The 18,073-nt window shown below is 57.9% G+C and overlaps 1 protein-coding gene across 3 annotated transcripts in view; it reads left to right on the top strand.

Moving 5' to 3' along the window:
- NUP210 (nucleoporin 210) overlaps positions 1 to 18,067 on the top strand; it is a 97,702-nt gene extending 79,635 nt beyond the window's left edge. For all 3 annotated transcript variants that reach the window (XM_034658849.1, XM_034658848.1, XM_034658847.1), the window contains exons 30-40: positions 1,448 to 1,622; positions 3,004 to 3,179; positions 5,183 to 5,403; positions 6,637 to 6,773; positions 9,315 to 9,432; positions 10,400 to 10,546; positions 12,107 to 12,358; positions 13,306 to 13,521; positions 15,277 to 15,372; positions 15,456 to 15,539; positions 16,762 to 18,067. In XM_034658849.1, coding sequence (XP_034514740.1) covers positions 1,448 to 1,622; positions 3,004 to 3,179; positions 5,183 to 5,403; positions 6,637 to 6,773; positions 9,315 to 9,432; positions 10,400 to 10,546; positions 12,107 to 12,358; positions 13,306 to 13,521; positions 15,277 to 15,372; positions 15,456 to 15,539; positions 16,762 to 16,862 — 1,723 coding nt within the window. In that variant the 3' untranslated portion in view covers positions 16,863 to 18,067. The remainder of the gene's footprint in view (positions 1 to 1,447; positions 1,623 to 3,003; positions 3,180 to 5,182; positions 5,404 to 6,636; positions 6,774 to 9,314; positions 9,433 to 10,399; positions 10,547 to 12,106; positions 12,359 to 13,305; positions 13,522 to 15,276; positions 15,373 to 15,455; positions 15,540 to 16,761) is intronic.
- The last annotated feature ends 6 nt before the right edge of the window (positions 18,068 to 18,073 follow it).

Here is an 18,073-nt window from a genome sequence, read left to right on the forward strand (position 1 = left end):
CGGGCATCACCTGGGAGCATGGTAAAATGCAAATTCTGGGGCCCCCCCAGACCTGCAGTTAGCCAGATCCCCACTCGATGGGGACGCACATCGGTGTCTGCACGTGTCATTCCTGTCTTATATTCACGTGGGGTGCCTTTGGTAGCAATGACTTTCTTTGCATGTGAATGGCCGTTTGTAAAGTGGGGGGCTCTGAGGACCACAGGGGTACTTGCATGGTGCATGAAACACACACACGTGATGTTCATTCAGCCCCAAGTGTCTAAATGCCAGGCTGTGTGCTAGGCTTCTGGACCAGAGTTGGATGACCTTCTGGTGGGAAGAGAGGAGCACAGCACGGGAAGGGTGACAGTCAAACAAGGTATAATGGTTTAGCCATAGCCCAAAGAAGGGCCTTCGGGGTGAGGACTTAGGGGAAGCATGTCAGATAGAGATGCTTGAGCTGGGTCATTTTTTTTTTTTTTTAAGATTTTATTTATTTAGTTGAGAGAGAGCGCTTGAGCATGAGTGGGGGGAGGGGCAGAGGGAGAAGCAGGCTCCCCGCAGAGCAGGGAGCCCGACGTGGGGCTCGATCTCAGGACCCTGAGACCATGACCTGAGCTGAAGGCAGACGCTTAACCGACTGAGCCGTCCAGGCTCCTTGAGCTGCGTCTTGAAGGATGAGCAGAACTTCTGCAGGTTCCAAGAAAGGGGTTGGTGATGGGGGAGAACGTTGAAGCAGAGGCAGTAACATTTATTTCACGTGGTCTGCACAGGGTCTGTAGGGCTGTGCGCAAAACGCGAGGTGAGGGGCTAGCCCTGGGGCTGAACGCTTTTCCTTCCTGTTGTTTATTATATCGTAAACGTGAAAGAGAGCATAAAACACCGTGGAATTTGTCTTCTACCCAGTGCAGGTCATTAGCAGCTTTACGAACCATTTTCTGAGCAAGTAGCCCATTTTCATCCCGTTCCCTGCCCTTGGAAATAGGACAGGGCAAGACCAGTGCTTCCCTTTCGCAGTTGGGGAAACAGAGGCCAAGAGAGGAGACATGAGGTGCCTCAAGGCACGCAGCTGTCTGCGGGGCGTTGGGACTCTGCTCAGTCAGGGCCCTGTCCTCTTCGCACCGTGCCAGGCTGCCTTATGTCAGTAAATGCGAAATAGTTTGCCCCAGAAACAATCTTTTACAGCAAACATCCCGAGCACGGGGTGAGAGAAGCTCAGACCTCAGTCTTTTCTCCCAGAAGCAGCACTCTCCTTGAAAACGTCAGTTTCCCACATTAGGTGTCCCGTGGGTGACTGAGCAGGCTGTAGTCAGGCTGCCCACCCAGGCCCTAATGCACGACGGGGCCAGGATCAGGCCTTTTCCTTCTCCCTGGAGCCCTCGGGAAGCCCAGACGGCTGCATCTCAGGGCAGGGACGCAGGGCCCCTCGCTGGGACCTCTGAAGAACTGGGTCTGTTTTCCAAAGGGATGGTGCAGCATCTCTGACCTACCGCGTGCTGGATGGGCCGGAGAAGGTTCCTGTGGTGCACGTGGACGAGAAAGGCTTCCTGATGTCAGGGTCCGTGATCGGGACGTCCACAATCGAAGTGACTGCCCAAGAGCCTTTCGGGGCCAACCAAACCATCATCTTCGCTGTAAAGGTAGGATCGTGTTCTCCTCCTTTTTGGAGTAATAGTGTCGAGGTAAAAACTCCCCCTCGCAGGTGTAAAAGGGATCTATTCACCTTCCAGCTGAGAAATTGTACGGAAGAATTTACTGGAGAATAACCTGGGGGCAAAGGTCCTGGAGGAAAAGCTATAGCATCTTCTGGATGTCAGAGCCGAGTTTCCATGGAGGTTATTGATTGCCGTGGCCTTGTTTCAGGGAGGGGAAACCAAGGCCCAGCGAGGCCTGTGATTTGCTGGGACTGGCACCCTGTGTCCTGACGGGGCAGCGGTGCGTGGAGCATGGCCAGTGCCCACAACATTGACGGCGTGTGCTGGACACCCGGCACAGAAATCATTGCGTTATGTACACGTGTGGCAATGTGGAGAATTCAGTGACCCGTTTTACAGGCGAGGAAACTGAGACTCACAGTGGAAGTGAGTCAGTCTCGGTGGCTGCGAGGCTGGGTCTGGGCCCTAACCCACATGGGCCGGGCTCGGGTTTGGGTCCCCCGGCCTCATCACAATTGTTCCCATGGCCCCCTGCCATTCCATGCTCCTTTGTGCTAGGGACATTCTCCTTGGGCGGCCTTGGGTCGGGTGCCCCAAATTCCCCTCCTGCACCCCCTCCTAGCCACATGCTGAATCCTGAGTGACAGACGACATGCGTGACTTTGAGTTTAAGATTTTGCCTGGGTCACAGACCTGCTTCCTTAATTACTGCCTTTTTGCGTCAAGGTGGGAGCCTTGCAGGGAACCCTTCGCTCTACTGTTTGAGTAAGTGGAAGTGACTCCCTGCTCACCCTATTTCAGCTAATATGTATTGAGCACCAGCTGTGTACCTGTCACTGCGCTCACTGATCTTTATCCCAGAAATTAGGTCTTTTGAGGGGGCGAACATTCTGGCCAGGACAGATTTACTTGGAGTGAGGGGACCGAGGCCACATCTCTGGAGCTCGGGTTCCCTCCTCCCCGTCCTGCTTTCCCTGGCGCACCTGCAGGCTCCCAGTGGCCCCGTGAATGCCTCCTCTGCAGCCCAAGCGGGCATTGCTTCCACTTCAGCGCCCGCAGAAACCCAACATGCAAAGCCCAGGGTATTTTTGCAAATGTGAATAATGATCTAATTTTTCAAAGTCATGGGCTTTGACTCTTGTAGATTGGGTTTTGTTTTCGTCAGGCCGGCCCGCTGTGCGGGAAGGCAGGAATCTTGTCACTAGGTTGGGACGCTCAGGAGACCAAGGCTTTTCCTCTTTCCGTGACCCCCTAGTCGATCCAGCCCCCAGTCCTTCCCTAGGGGGGTTACTGGCTGGGGGCAGGTGTTTCGTCCTGGGGAGGCTGGTTCCCAGCACGGCCACCACCACACCTGCTCTGTCCTCAGGTGTCTCCGGTTTCTTACCTGAGGATCTCCATGAGCCCCGCCCTGCACACCCGGAACAAGGAGGCTCTGGCAGCCCTGCCTTTGGGAATGACTGTGACCTTCACGGTCCACTTCCATGACAACTCCGGAGATATCTTCCACGCTCACAACTCGGTCCTCAGCTTTGCAACCAACAGGTAGGGTGTGGGTGACGCTCATTTCTCAGGGGAAGGCATGCCTCAGTCGTACCTGGATGGCAACTGGACACTCTAGTGCCACTGAAAGGAGAGCTTGCAGTCACCAAGAGGAGGGACGTGCCACACTTGTAGGGTCTCAGGGGGAAGCCCTGGGCTCGGTCAGGAGGCAGGAGTGAGGGGAAAGCGTGGCCCAGAGCCTTTATGACTATGTGGCAGGAAGCTGTCACTGATGTCCCCCGGTGAGCAGGAAGCGAGACACAGGTGTCGGGGTTTGTGGTTAGAGGCCCTGTGGTAAGACTTCTGTGTACCTGTGAAAGCCCACGGCAGGGGGGACAGCCATCCGGGCCATTGCACAGGCTCTGCGATCAGTAGATGCACATCGTTGGTCACAGACTGTATAGAAGTTGGTCACCCCTCCAGGTGCACACCTTCCAGGGCTCTGGTGCTGGTGAGCAAGGAGTCTGACGTTCACTGCAGCCACTAAGCCTCACTGACGCCACACTGTAGCTCATTTGTAGAGGCCCAGAGAGGTCAAACCACTTGCCCGGGGTCACACAGCCAGGAAGTGGGGTTTGAAGACCAGGTACCATCTGGCTCCACCTGCAATTCATTTTGGCTGACTCTTTCGAAATACAGCTGCAGCCGCGGGCCTCAGGTGAGGAGAGAGGGCACGCTCCAGAGCAGGAAGAGAGCTGTGGCCTCAGTTTGGGCCTGCCGAAATCTCTGACTGGGGCTGCTGGAGCAGTGAGTCTCAAAGCGTGGTCCCCAGACCAGCAGCGCCAGCAGCACATGGGAGCCCTTAGAAATGCACGTTCACAGGACCCAACAATCTGGGTTTTAAGGAGGCCTCCAGGCAATTCTAAAGCTTGAGAGCCGCTGCCCCAGGGGCATGCAGAGCAGCTAAGAGCAGGAGAGAGAGGCATCAGGCAGAGGAGAAAGGAGGACAGCTTGGGCAGGGGTTCTAGGGAGTGTGGGGGACAGATGATTGTATCCAGGTGCGGGTGACCATTGCAGGTTGGCCTCCCCACAGGCCTGCAACACACATGTCCCCTATTGCTCACATACCCAGGGCCAGGCACAGGGGACGTAGCATGGTAGAAGGACCAGGGTTTGGAGTTAGACCCAGTTTGAGCCCCAGCTCTGCCCTTTGTGGGCCCTTCCCAGGCAAGGCAGCTCACCTCTCCAGGCCTCTGTCTCCACACCTGTCGTGTGGGGAACCTGCCTCGTCCTCAGGGCCGCCAACTGAGACCATAGTCTCGAAGGCCTCTGGCAAACTGTGGAGCTCTGTGCACGTGCTATGGGCCATGCATCCGTCTGGGACCTAGGCTTCCCTGGAGGAAGTGGAGGTGGGTCCTCCCACCGCCTCAGCTACCCCAGAGAAGTCCTGCTGGCCTTTTTGTGGTGGGAGCACCTCTCCTGGAGACCAGTCAGGGCTCAGGGTTCAGAAGGTATGCTGGAGGAAAGGGATGGCCCTCAGGACAGCCAGTCTAGGCCTGGTGTTGACTGTGCACTTGCCGCGTGCCGGCCGCTGGTCTCAGTGCTTTACAGCCACTGACCTGGTTTCATTCACGCTTACGTCGAGCCTGGGACACGGGTACGTTCTCATCACCATTTTACAGAGGAGGCAGGGGGCAGAGGTCATGCCTCCCAAGAATGTCCCAGTTCACTGTCGGGAAGGGACTGGCAAGCACTTTGAAGCTTACCTTGCCCTCTGGCCTCAGCCTTCCCTTCTAGAACATGGGCGGGGGGGGGGGGATGTGCTCCGGGCCACCCCAGCTGTGGGCCATGGGCTCCTCCCGGGGAAGAGGAGAGGAGGTCAGGTTTGTGTGGCCTGCGGTGGCCCCAGATCTGCGGCAGCTGCTTGGTAAACTCGAGCCGGAGGGACATGGGGGGCCGCAGTCAGCAAGAAGCTTCACCAGGCAGGGGACCCAGGGTGTTTCTCCCTCCGGAGTCGGGCGCCTCTTCCCTGAGACTGAGAGCCTGCCTCCCCGTCCTGTGCCTAGAGACGAGTTTGTGCAGATCGGGAAGGGCGCCACCAACAACACGTGCGTCGTGCGCACCGTCAGCGTTGGCCTGACGCTGCTCAGCGTGTGGGACGCGGAGCACGTGGGCCTCTCCGACTTCGTCCCACTGCCCGTGCAACAAGCCATCTCCCCCGAGCTGTCTGGAGCGATGGTGGTGGGGGATGTCCTCTGTCTGGCCACGGTCCTGGTCGGCCTGGAAGGTAAGAGAGGTGGCTACGGCCCGGGGAGCCCTTCTGAGTCCAGGGCAGTCCCAAAGATGGGAGCGGGCTCCCGTCGTGAGGATAAGACAAGCAGAGCTCTTGGACGTTCAAGAGCAGGCGTCAGAACCCTACAGGCCAAATCCAGCTGCTGTCTCTTTTTGCAAACACGATTGCATTAGAACTCTGCCGCCCCCGTTCATTCACGTGCTGTCAGTGGCCGTGTTTACCCTGCGACTGCCAGCTCAAGCGGTGGCATCAGAGAGACCTTTGGGTCCCCGCAGCCCGACACGTGTACCATCTGGCCCTTTACGGAGCAAGCTTGCCAGCCCCTACCCTCATGTAGCGAGGTCTGGTAGAAGTTTCTGCCACCGTGGAGCCCTCCTGTATCTGCTGTCTAACACGGGGGGCACTCAGGATCAACCCCCGAAACGTGGCTAACGCGAGGGCGGAGCTACCTGTTTCATTTGCATGCATTTCGCGCGTGGTTACCGTGCTGGGCCGCGTGTATCCAGTGCACATGCAGGAGAAGAGGAGCTACTGGGCCCAGCGATTTCCAGATTCCGGCCGCTCCCGCGCCACCTGTATATCCATGACCAGCATCACTTGGTTTTTTTGGTTTTTTTTCAAATTGACTCCCTATTTTTTTTACCTAATTAAATTCATCTTAAAAGGAAGTTCCACGCTGCCCTTCAAGAAAAACAAATCTAATTTGCCAGAAATAGAATGTGGTATATATTCTATAATGTGACTGGCTTTTAACTACGAAATGCTGTCCAGCACCCGCTCTCGAGCCTGACTCCTGCTTTGTTTGCTAAAAAGGGATTGATCAACAGTTGGGGGTGGGCAGCGGTGGTCCTGTGGGGAGGGCCAGCTCCCCAGTCATCCCAGGACAAGGGAATGGTCAGGAGATTCTAAGCAGGGAGGCACTGGAGAGAAGGGAGGGCGGGAGGTTCACTCTGCGCGGGGGGGGGGGGGNGAGCTGGTGCGCTAGGCCTGCAGGTGGCCCCAGGGGGCCGCAGCCAGGAGCCTGGGGGAGAGCGGGCCTGAACCACGGTGTCGAAACCACGGGATGGCTTCTACTCTGAAGGTGATGAGTGGGCCCCCGGGACAGCAGTGTGGAGCATGGGGGTGGCCGGGGCCGCCAGGAGGCTGGCACGGTCACCCAGGTGACAGGGTTTGGCCGCAGTATCGGATGTGGGAATGGTGAGTGACAGCCAGGGCTTCCTCTCCCAGGCCTCTCTGGAACCTGGAGCTCCTCAGCCAGCAGCGTCCTCCACATCGACCCCAGGACGGGCGTGGCTGTGGCCCGAGAGGCGGGATCTGTGACCGTTTACTACGAGGTTGCTGGGCACCTGAGGACCTATAAGGAGGTGGGGCTTCGGGCCATACGTGGCTGACCCTCTTGGGGTGAATCCCTTAGCTTTCTGTACTGAATGACTCGCTTTTCTCGAGAAAAGAAGCACTAGCAGCTTGCTAGTGGTCGGGATCCGGAGTCATGGGTCTGGGTTCCGCTACCCACTGCCTCTGGGATTGGAACCAGCTCCCTTTTCTGCACAGGCCCCCACCTCCCCACTTTCAAAATGGTGCCATGACAAGGGCTGATGTCCTGGCGTTGCTGCCCCCCCCCAGCTCCCATGCATCTGGTGGAAGGGCCGGAACGTCCCCCGTGGGTGTCTCCCCAGGAGTCTCGGCGGGGGCGGACCAGCGTGGCGATTTGGCGTCACCAGCAAAGTTAAGCCTCCCCGGCAAGTCACCTCTTGAGTCTTTCTGGAGGCGAACAAAACCGTTCTATTTATCTCCAGCCGAGAATGAATCAATGAGCAACGTTTGGCTGCATTCCAAATGTGTCTCATTTTAGAGCCAGTGCGCACGTGATCGAATCCAGCAGTTTAACCTAATAGCTCGCGTATTTAGTGCTGGGGCTGTGCGGTGGGTGGGCCGATCCCAGTTAGGGGGCACCTGGTGACTGGTGAAGCTATGTTCTCCCGGGAGCGGCCGCCGAGAGTGGGCAGGGGCTGGGGCAGTGGGGGGCTGGATGAGAGAGCATGGCGTAGGCAAAAGTGTGCTGGGCTCGAGAGCCCAGCCCTGATGGCCGGAACCTAGGCAGTTGGGGGGTGGGGGGAGTGGAGGCGGGCATTGCAGTTGTGATCTACCCTGGGTTCCCATCCCAGCTGGGCCACGGAGAGGCTGTGTGGCTTCAGGTAAGTTACTTGCCCTCTCTGTGCCTTGGTTTTCCTGTCTGTAAAATGGAAAGAAGAGTGTTGGAAGGATTAGCAGTGTTCACATATGTGAAGCACTTAGAGTGGCACTCAGCACGTGTTCAGTAGGCATCAGCTGCAGCTGTTCCTATTCCAGAGCAAGGAGGTGGAAGCTTATGCCAAACCCAGGAGGGATTCATCGAGGAATTTTTTTTTTTTTAAGTAGAGGGTGATGTAGATCAGAGGTGAGGTTTGGAACGGGTCCCGGTGCCTGGCAGAGTCTAGGAGCTCGAGGGAGGGGGAGGAGCTGCAGGGTAGCCAGCCAGGGGGCTGAGGATGGGCCCTTGGCTGGCACCATTGGGTGGCCAGAAACTGAGGGTGGGTTTGGGGGAGATTGAGGAAGGAGGGTCGCTGGAGCTTGGCGACCATTTGGAAGTAGGGGTGGAGGGAGAAAGAGGCTTTGAGGATGACTCCCCTGGGGTCTGGCTTGGGTGACAAGGTGGATGTTGGTCCTTTACCCTGACGATGGCGGGGGTTGCAGAAGGAGGGGCCAGCATGGGTGGAAGATGAGTGAGTTGAGACACAGCCAGCTTGAGGTGGTTTCAGCTCCTCTATGTGGGGCTGGTGGTGAGGCATCAGGTGTTTCTGGAGGTCCAGGGCAGAAAGCTGGAGATGGGGAGGGGGTCTAAGGACAGAAATGGTTCCGGAAGACCTGAGAGTGGATGGGAATATGCAGAGCATAACAGAGCAGGTGGGGAGAGGGGCAAGGCCTTGGGCCCCTCCGCAAGGTGTGGAGGAGGGGGGAGAGGGAGTGGGGAGAAGACGGTAGCGTGGTGTGCAGGAGTCCAGGAGAGGATGGGAAGAGCTAGGGCAGGAGAGCAGGCACCTTCCAGTGAGTCTGGAGGCAAGAGGGCCAGCCCGTAGGCCTGCTTAAGTTCTGTATCAGCCATGGCCCTGGGAGCTGCGTGGACTTTGGGGAAGAGCGAGACCCCATCCCTGCTGTCCTGGAGATCACGTTCTGGTAGAAATCAGATCTGTGGGAGGCAGGAAGTGCTGAGTGCCTGGCCGGCGGTGGATAGACAGCCTTCTAGCCAGACGGGATGATAGGAGCTGGGCTTGCAAGGGCTGGTGGGGTCAGGCTCTGCAGAGGAGGTTGGGAGCTTAAGAAAGACACAGAGCTGGGGGATTTGGGTGTGGGCAGTGCAGGATGAGCGAAGGGGATGGGCAGGGAAAAATCTGGGAAGCCTTGAGTCTGGGGGGGCCTTCTCTACCCAGGCTGTGCGAGTTGCATTATAGTCAGGGTGATTTATTTTGAATAAATGACAGTAAAGTAAAACAGTGCCTTCTCTCTTTGCCGAAAGACTAATTAAACCAAACTGATGAGCAGAGAAGCGATCGCAACCATCACAGGAGCCAAACTCTGCAGCCCACCCCAAACCGTTGAATGAATTCAGGCTGCTGTTCAGCTCTTGCTCTGCTGTTCGGGAAAAGCAGCCTGTTCAGAGGGAGAGGGCAAGGCTGCAGAGTCCGGCCCGGGGTCTGACCCCAGCTCCGCCACCTCTGGGCAAGTCTTTCAGATGTCGAGCCTCAGTTTTGTCCCCTGTGCAATGGGCCGTGCCTCATTACAGGCAGCAGGGTGAGGCCGAGAAAATGCCTGGTGTGGAGCCCACACATGGTCGGTGCTCAGTGCAGCTGCCTCGGCTCCCTCCCCAGATAGTGATTGGTGTCCCTCAGAGGATCGTGGCCCGTTCCGTCCACCCAGGCCAGACCAGCTTCCAGGAGGCCTCCAAGGTGACCGTCACCGTGGGAGACAGAAGCTCTAACCTGAGAGGTAGAGAGGGAGGGGCTTGCTTGGTCTGGGAAGGGGCCCCGCTGGGCTCAGGCACTCTGCTGCGGTTTTGTCTGCTTCTCCTACTCCAACTCTCGCCAAAGCCAGAGAGCATTTAGACCCCCGCTGGCCCGTTCCTTCCAGCGTTTTAGAAAAGAGATCTTCCCGAAAGAGCCCGGCACCCAGAAATGGCCTGTGTCTGAGCTTCAGCCCTGGGGCACCCGAGTAAAGCAAGCCACACTTTACCCCCACTAATCCCAGAAAATAATGACTTAGCAGACCTCACTGCTGATTCTGATTTTTGTAATTACGTCTTCCAAGTCATGCATAGAACATTCGACCCTGTGTCCTGCCCATGACTGCCCTGGACAGCAGCTGTCAGAGATAAATACATCAATACGGGCTGTTTTTTGGTTGGTTTTCTTCTCTTTTTTTTTAGCCACTTAACTGGCAGAATTAAATACGGCTGCTCTCGTGCTGATGGATGAGGCCGCTTTACTGCATCCAGTAACCTCTGTTTTCCTACCTCAGTGCACGGGCACGGCACCGTGCAGTTGCCGAAATGATACTCAGTGTATTAGTGGGGAACTGTTGCCCTCCCAATGTCCAGAAATGAATTGCCCATTTCCTGCTGCTGACAGGAACAGACGACGTGCATTAGTGGGCCCGGCCCATCTGCTGGGCTGCTGGATGCAGGTTCTTGCACAGAGAACAAATTCAGATCTGAAATTGCCCACGATTCAGAATGACTCTCCTCTTCCCTAGAATTGTCCTCAGCTTTTTTAAACTGTGGCGGCATCATGAAGCTTGGGGCAGCCCTGGGAGCCCCATGTGTGTCATTTTTCATCCCCTCTCCCCCCGGAGCCTGTGTGTGGCCTGCTCTCACTTCCTCACTTTGGGGCTCTGCGGGCAGGTGTAGAGGCCCGAGTGGGCCTGGGCCACACCCTTCTCACCCCTTTCCCGTCTCCAGGTGAGTGCTCCCCCGCCCAGATGGAAATCATTGAGACTCTGCACCCAGAATCCCTCCTCAGCTGCCAGCTCCAGTTCAAGCAAGACTTCTTCGATTTCCCAGCACGCGATGTTTTCACGGCAGAGCCAGGATTTGACGCTACTCTGGGTAAGTTCGCAAGGGTTCTAATGGGAAAACTGGCTCCTTTGGGTGTGTTTGGTGCACCGTCCCTCTGCACGGAGGGGCCTTGTCCGTCAGGAGCGCAGCCCGGGGACTAATGCCACCCCTCTGGCCGCTGGCCCCTTTCGGCCACCGGGAGAGGTTGGCAGGCCTGTGCTGGGTGATGGCTGTCCTGCACGGCCCCCTCCACACAGCAGGAAGGACGCATTTCCAAGTTGGAAAAGCTGGCTTCGAGGCCCAGAGCCAGTGGGTGTTGAGGCTCTGTGAACTGGGCAGGATGGTGCCTTGCTTTGCCCTGCCCGCATGACAGGGCTGAGCGGTGCAAACAAGTGATGTCTGGAAGGGTCCTGGTTGACTAGTCAGGGGCCGTGCAGCGTGTCTGCATATCACCGTTCCACGGCCCGTGGAGCTGAAGGCTGGTGCCCTGGGGTTGGAGTGACTGCCTGGCCCCCAGCATGCTGGCCAAGTGATGCTGAGTGTTCCTGACGCACCCTGAGAAGACGGGGGCCCTCCTGGGGCACTTCAAGGGTTCGGTAGGCAGTCCCTGCAACCTGCTGAGCACCGTGCCCAGCACACTCTCCTATTGAGCCCTCAGTCGTAGCTGCCAGTGTCATTATGATGATGACTGTTGATGAGCATTTGGCTCGGTTTTCAGTTCCTTCCAAGAACATGCAGCCCGGTCTTAATTAGGAGGACTTAGCCACAGCACGACGCCGGGCCCTAAGCCCAGCCTGCCGCTCCCCATGGCTCGGGTCAGCGCCCAGGCCGCTGCCTAAGAGGCAGGAGGTACGTCCTCAGGGCATGTCGTGCATGGGCCGAAGCGCGGGGCTTGGCGCGGAGCAGGCGTCTGGGGGTCCCGGGCCCTCTTTACTCGCAAATGTGGCCCCATGAGCGCTGCGATGTTATTCCCACTTGATCGAGGGAAACTGGGCCAGCATGGAGGCCGACTCACCGAGGGGTGCTTGGCTGGCATGGGCACAGCACGGACTGCAGCATAGGCATCCTGGTTCTAGGCTGGGGGGCTCTCCCGGGCCCCACTCGACAGTGTCCATTTAAATCGTTTGTCTACTCAGGGCAGGCACAGAGCATCCAACAGGTACCAAAATAATTCTGATCCATGCCCTCCCAGAACTTTCTGCTGTATCTGGGGCCATAAGTCATCCTGGGAGTCAGCCCCCGCCGGCCCGTAGCCCAGCATCAGGTCGTGGTATCTGTTATCATTTACCCACCATCCCTCTGAGCCAGGGTGGCTGGGTCCTGAGGTGCAGAGCTGGCCCACGCCTTTCCACCCCAGGGAACATCAGGGCGATGGGGATCTGGTGAACAGAGCATTCTGAGAAGGGAGCGAGGGTGCAGGTTATAGAAAGGGTGTCCAAGCTGGACCAGGGGTACCGAGGAGGGAGGTCCCTAGAGGGTTCCAGAGGGGGTGCTGCCTCACCTGGGCTCTGAAGGATGAGCGGGAGTTGTCCAGTTAGAAAAGCCAGGAGAAAGTGTAGCATCAGGGCATGGGCGAGAGAGGGACCGCGTGAGTCACCCTTGTCTCCGCAGGCCGGTACCTCTGCTCGGTCACGATGCACAGGCTGACGGACACACAGCTGAGGCACCTCAGCATGAAGAAGACGCCACTGCTGGTCACCGCATCCATCGCGGGCAGCCGCGTCCCCGGAGAGCACGTGGGCGCCGAGGTGCCCTTCAGCCCGGGGCTGTACACCGACCAGGCCGAAATCCTTTTGAGCAACCACTATACCAGCTCCGAGGTCAAGGTCTTCGGTGCCACGGAGATTCTCGAGAACCTGGAGGGTCAGTGGCATCTACGCACGAGCCGGGGGCCTTGGAGAGGACCAGGAGGCAGGGAGGCCCGGTGGAACGTGGAGGTCTGCACCACCTCTCTTTAAAATTAAAAATTAAAAAAAAAAAATGTAAATACGCCTTATCCTTTTCTTTCTTCCCACAGCACTACCGTGCTGCGTGAGCCTGTATCATTGTATGAATGACTGTGATTTCTGCTAGTCTCCCCCAAGCAGGCGTTGAGTATGCGAGGCTGGTGCTTAGCCTAGGGCTCCCCAGCGTGCAGTAGGTGCTCCGTGAACGTTCAGTATGTTCAGTGAATGAGATCAGTGCAGGAACACGCACTGACATGGGCAGGAGGAAGAAAGCTCTACTCCCTGACCTATCACTGACGCCTGCACACCTGCGGACAGGTCCCCGGCCCTGGGCCTCGGTGTCCCCATCTGCTAAATGCAAGCTGGAAGGAGATCTGGGGTGACGTGGCGAAGGGGGTTTTGGTTCCTCTGTTTGCTTCATCCCTTGTCTCGCTGCAGTGAATGTGGCTGAACATTCTTGGAGCGAGACAGGGTGAATTCATTGCTGGTGACGGAGGGTCTGCCAGGCCCTGGGGTTGAGCTGCTGGCGATCGGCCATTCACAGAGCTCCAGGCTGTTCCCTTGGAAAGTTGGCGTTTAGTGATAGTTCATGTTAGTTTAGCATTTCTTTAAGGAGCACTTGATTAGAATTCAATGATATTGATTTGTCCTTTCCTTAAAAACACTCCAAGTATAGACACTGTGCTCCTTGCCTGACTTTGCAGATTTCACGTTGTCAGTTAGAAGTACCCAGGCATCATCACCTTCCTAGGAAGTGGGCCTGGGGAGGGGTCTCCACCCTTGGCCTTCAGGCCTGGGTGGGAAGCACAGCATGTCAGGCAGAAGCGGGGGGTGCTTCTCTCCAGCTCTGATGTCTCTCCCAGGTGAAATCGGGGTCCCCAGCCGTGCTGGCCTTTGAGAAGGAGAAGTCTTTGGGGCTCCCCAGCTTCATCACCTACACAGTCGGCATCTCAGATCCCGCAGCCGGCAGCCAGGGGCCACTGTCCACCGCCCTGACCTTCTCCAGCCCCCTGACGAACCAGGCCATCACCATTCCAGTCACCGTGGCCTTTGTGATGGATCGCCGAGGGCCCAGTCCTCGTGAGTCACGGGCTGGGACACGGCTGGGATGGACCTGGGTGAGGAGGGCTGGGCTGGGTGTTCTCGGCTGTTTGTGGGAACCTGAGGGCATCGAGAACTGGACAACTCAGAAACGCAGAACACCGCGCAAAGCAAACATCACTCATTCGAGCAGCCGTGTGCACCTCGCTCCCCTGCCTGTTCTCAACACAGCAGCCAGAGGGATCCTGTTGAAATGTGACTAGATGGTGCCCCTCCTCCGCTCAGCCCTCTGCTATAGCTCCCACCTCCCTCAGGAGGTAAAGCCCAAGTCTCTCCAGCGTCTCGACAGGCCCCACATAATCTGCCTTCCCGACCCCGTTATGCTCGTCCCCCTTCAGCACCTTGCTGCAGCCACGCTGGCCGTCTTCCTGTTTGGGGCCATGCGCGGCCCCGGCTAAGTCCTTGGCATTCACTGTTCCCTCTGCCCAGGGTGCCTTGCCCCCACACAGCCCCTTAGCCAACACCCCACCTCCATCAAACCAACCTTCCCTCAAACCTTCTCTGCTCGTATGGCAGGAAACTTTGGACCTTACTTCCACTCAAACCCTTTTCCTTCTTCCATAGCACTATTCTCAACTGTCAGCCTACAGAACAATTAATACAATTGACTATGATTTCCACTGGTCTTCCCCAGCTAGAAGCTAAGTACTGTTGGTGGGGACAGCGCTTAGACCAGGACCTACCTAACACACACTAGGTATTCAGTAATGGACGATTCATTGATTCTGTGGTCATTATTAGCACCTGCTGTATGCCAGCCCCTGTGCTGGGCAGAGGCCCGAGAAGCCCCCCACCTCAAATAGGGCATGGGTGATAAACACAGTAAGAAAGGAAAGATTCTAAAGATGTGGCTTAAGAAGTGGGAGGTGCACAGAGGGGGTAATTTTACCTCTGATGGCTTGAGGGTGCAGTTCAAAGGGGCTGCTTACACCACGTCTGGAAGGAGGAGTGGCCAGGAGGAGGGCAATGCAGTCAGAAGGACCCTGGGGTGATGTGCATGATGAGGGGCTGGGCCATGAGGAGCCTTGAATGCCAGGCCGGGGGCTCGGGCTTTTTCTTGAGAGCAGGGAGGTGGCCTGGTCAGGTGTGGCTGGGAGCAGACTGAAGGGGTGGGACCAATGTCAAGGGCCCTTGAAGAGGCCACCACCTCCTTCCTGCCAATCAGGGATGTGTCCTGACAGGACAGCCCAGTGAGAGGGAGGGAGGGTGCAGGATGAGGCAGAGGGAAATGGAAGAGGAAGTGACAGTCTAGGCCACCGCGAGGTGGGGCCCCAGAGGAAGGGTGGCTTTGGAGCGGCTGATACTGGGCTCCCTTGGTGCATGGGCCTCAGTTCTGAGAGGGGCAATATCCCTGTCCAATGCCTTGCCCAACCCTGACTTCTATTGTCATGAGCAGTGCAGTTCATGGCTTGACATTTTCAACACTGCCTTGCCTTCCCTGGCAGCATGGCTGCCTCCCGGGCAGCCCCCGCCCTCCGACTCCCCCAGACAGGTCTGTTCTTCCTCGGAATGGGTATGGAAACTGAGACCACCTCCAAGGAAGCGGGGCCTCGGGTAGAACTGGGTCAGTTCAAGTGGCTGAGGATGGAATAGGACGGAGCACCGGGGCATGCGCCCCACAGGACCAGATGCTGCCCCAGGCCTCGAACAGGCCAGCTCACCCTCTGGCCACGCACGCAGACACGAGGCAACTCTGCGCGTTGCTCTGGTGACGTATCTTTCCATTGCTCGCAGACGGAGCCAGCCTCTTCCAGCACTTCCTGGACTCCTACCAAGTAATGTTCTTCACGCTTTTTGCCCTGCTGGCTGGGACCGCTGTCATGATCATAGGTGAGGTGGGCCGCATCGTTCATGTGTCCTGGCTTGCTCCGCACCCCCCCACCCTGACTCTAACCAGCCACGTGGTCTTGCAGCCTACCACACGATCTGCGCGCCCCGGGAGCTCACCGTACCTCCAGCCCTCTCCCCCCGAGCTGGCCCTCACCACAGCCCCCACTGTGAGTAGCTCCCCCCCCACCCGTGGATGCAGTCAGGCAGGCCTGGGGCTGAGAGGGAGGGGTCCTGAGGGAGGAAGTGGACTTCAGGACCCTGAACCCCAAGTCTCAGAAGCTCTGGCCCTGGGCAAGAGTGGCAGCTGAGGTATGAGGCCCAGAAGGCAGATCGGAGAGCTGGTGAGGGGGAATGCCGGTCCTGGGTGAGGAGAGCTTTCCCCAGGCAGAACCGTGCAGGGCAGTGGGCTGGTGGCCCGGAGGAAGCTGTCTCTGCCACTGTGTTCACCGGGACTGGCTCCCCGCTGCTGGGACTGCCTCAGAGGGCTCTAAGCTGGGTTGGGCCGGCTGATTCAGAGGTGAGGGTTTGGACAGTCCTGATGACGGATCTCCCAGAGGGAGAAGAATCATGAGGGCCATTCCTCTTCGTAGTCCAGTTGTCTCTGGTGACTCTGAGGTCTGGTGACCCTGTATGGCTCCAGGGGACACTTCTCTCTGTGAGAAGTGCAGTGCCGACCATGAGGGCGCATGGCAGCCCTTATGTCTTCTGTGTTCCATCACAGGGTTCTCTCCCCTGAACAGGTGTCTACTGAGCCTAAGGGGGCATGGCCAGGCTTCAAAGAATCTGAATTTTTTGGACGAGAACAGTTTTGTATATGGATGCATTTTCCTGGGTGACAAGATCCCGCATGCATCCTGGACCCCTAGAACCACAAATGTCCCCCAGCCACGCTTGCAGCGGGCACTCACCTTTTCTAACCCCGTCTCCCAGTGCACCCCTCCCTCTGTGTGTTGGAGCCACTGTGGAGTTTTGGCACTATCTCTTAAACACTCCAGACTCTTCTGCTCACATGGGAGTCTTTGTTCATGCAGCTTTCTCTGCCCAAGGAGCTGTTCCTGCCCAGATGGACAGGCCCTCCTCCCTGCATGCCCTGCGGACCCGTGGACACTTCCATGTGGTCCTGAGACTCGCTACTTGCTCTCTCCCATAGGTCTGCTGTGGGAGGTCAGGGCTTACCCTCCAGGCCTCTCTGCATGTCCGGCTGTCACCCATCCCTTGGGTGACATCACACCGCTGGCCCGGGGCTGTCTGGGGCGTTGGGGGGGTGTGGCCGAGGTGGGCAGCCGACACTTCCATCAGGGGCCATGGTGGCTCTGGCACTGAGGAATCCCTGAGGAACCCGAGCTCTCCCATTTGCTCTGTGACTCACTTCGACTCTTTCCACCCTAGATTTCACTGCCTCGTCGCCGACGCCTTTCAACGCACTGCCTCCCAGCCGCCGAGCCAGCCCGCCGTCGGGGCTCTGGAGCCCCGCATACACGTCGCACTAGGCAGCAGGCCTGCCCGGCGCCCCTGCATCCCTATGTTCCTGCGCCCCCGCGGTGGGGACAGCCCGCTCGGCCCCGCGCCAGACCCCCCTCGCTGCCTGCTCGGCTCTGTAGTTCGGGCCGCGCCCTCTAGTTCGGGCTGCTGCTTACACCAAGGAGTTCCCGTCGGCTTTGGTTTGGTTTCGTTCTTAGCCTTTGCGAAGACGCTGGCTCATTCCTTCTTGCCGGGTTGTCTGGGGTTTCTGGACAGCATGCAGTCATGCTTTTCTTTCCCTGCAGTCCCTAGAACCACTCTCTTCTCCAGACTTTGAGCAAGGAGGAGCTCCGTTTCCTAGAGGGGGTGTGACTGCAGTGGCCTCAGGGAAAGGACTTTTTAATTATGTCTTCATTTTTGTGGGGTTTTCCCCCCACGTGAAAACTTTACTATACCCCTAGTCTGGCTCCTGCTGGGAGATGAGGGGAGGGAACAGACATGAGTGTCTGCTACGGGCCCCGTGACTGCCCGGAAGCCTCAGGAATGCAGAGACGGGGACCCCGTGCTGTCTCGGCCTCCCCGGGGGACGCTCAGGTGCCACGTGATCTGTGACTGGCCTGCTTTCTGCCCCTCTGTGGGCCACTGTGAATCGACGGCCGCCTCTGGGCTTGTTTCCTAACCATGGAAACGGCTCCTGGACGTGGCCGCAGCCCCATTGGGATGTCCTGTGGGGTCTGGTTCCTTCTTCTCCCGGCTTCTCTGTGGAATCGTAGTTAGGAAAACGTCCTTGAGCCGGAGACCGGGATCTTTCCTTCTGTGAGTTCTTCGGGGAAGCCACTGTGTTCCAGCCAAGCACAAAGCCCCAGTGTTACCTGCTCCTCCTTTTCCATCCCAGCAGCCCTGAGCCTCTGGCCCGCCTGGCCCCGGGCACTGGTCTCCCCATGGTGGCCCTGCAGCGGGCCACGGAGCTCGACGTGGCCAGTGAGGGGGGTGGGCCTGCCCCCCAGGAAGGGGCTGGGAAGGAGAAGACCATGAGGAAAAGGCCCTCCTCCTTCCCAGCCCCTTGTTCCTTCAGCATCAGAGGCCTCCCGAACGCGGCCTCTCCGCCCTAGGCCGAGAGCCGTGCCACTCTCAGGACGAACCGGAGATGCCCCCCAGAGCCAGGTACGCGTGGCCACTGTGTGTGGGGGGGATCGTCCACTTTGACTCTGAGCCACAGGTGTGAAGCCGCTTCAGGCCT

The sequence above is a fragment of the Ailuropoda melanoleuca genome, chromosome 4 (genome assembly GCF_002007445.2).
Source record: "Ailuropoda melanoleuca isolate Jingjing chromosome 4, ASM200744v2, whole genome shotgun sequence".
Taxonomy (NCBI): Eukaryota; Metazoa; Chordata; class Mammalia; order Carnivora; family Ursidae; genus Ailuropoda; species Ailuropoda melanoleuca.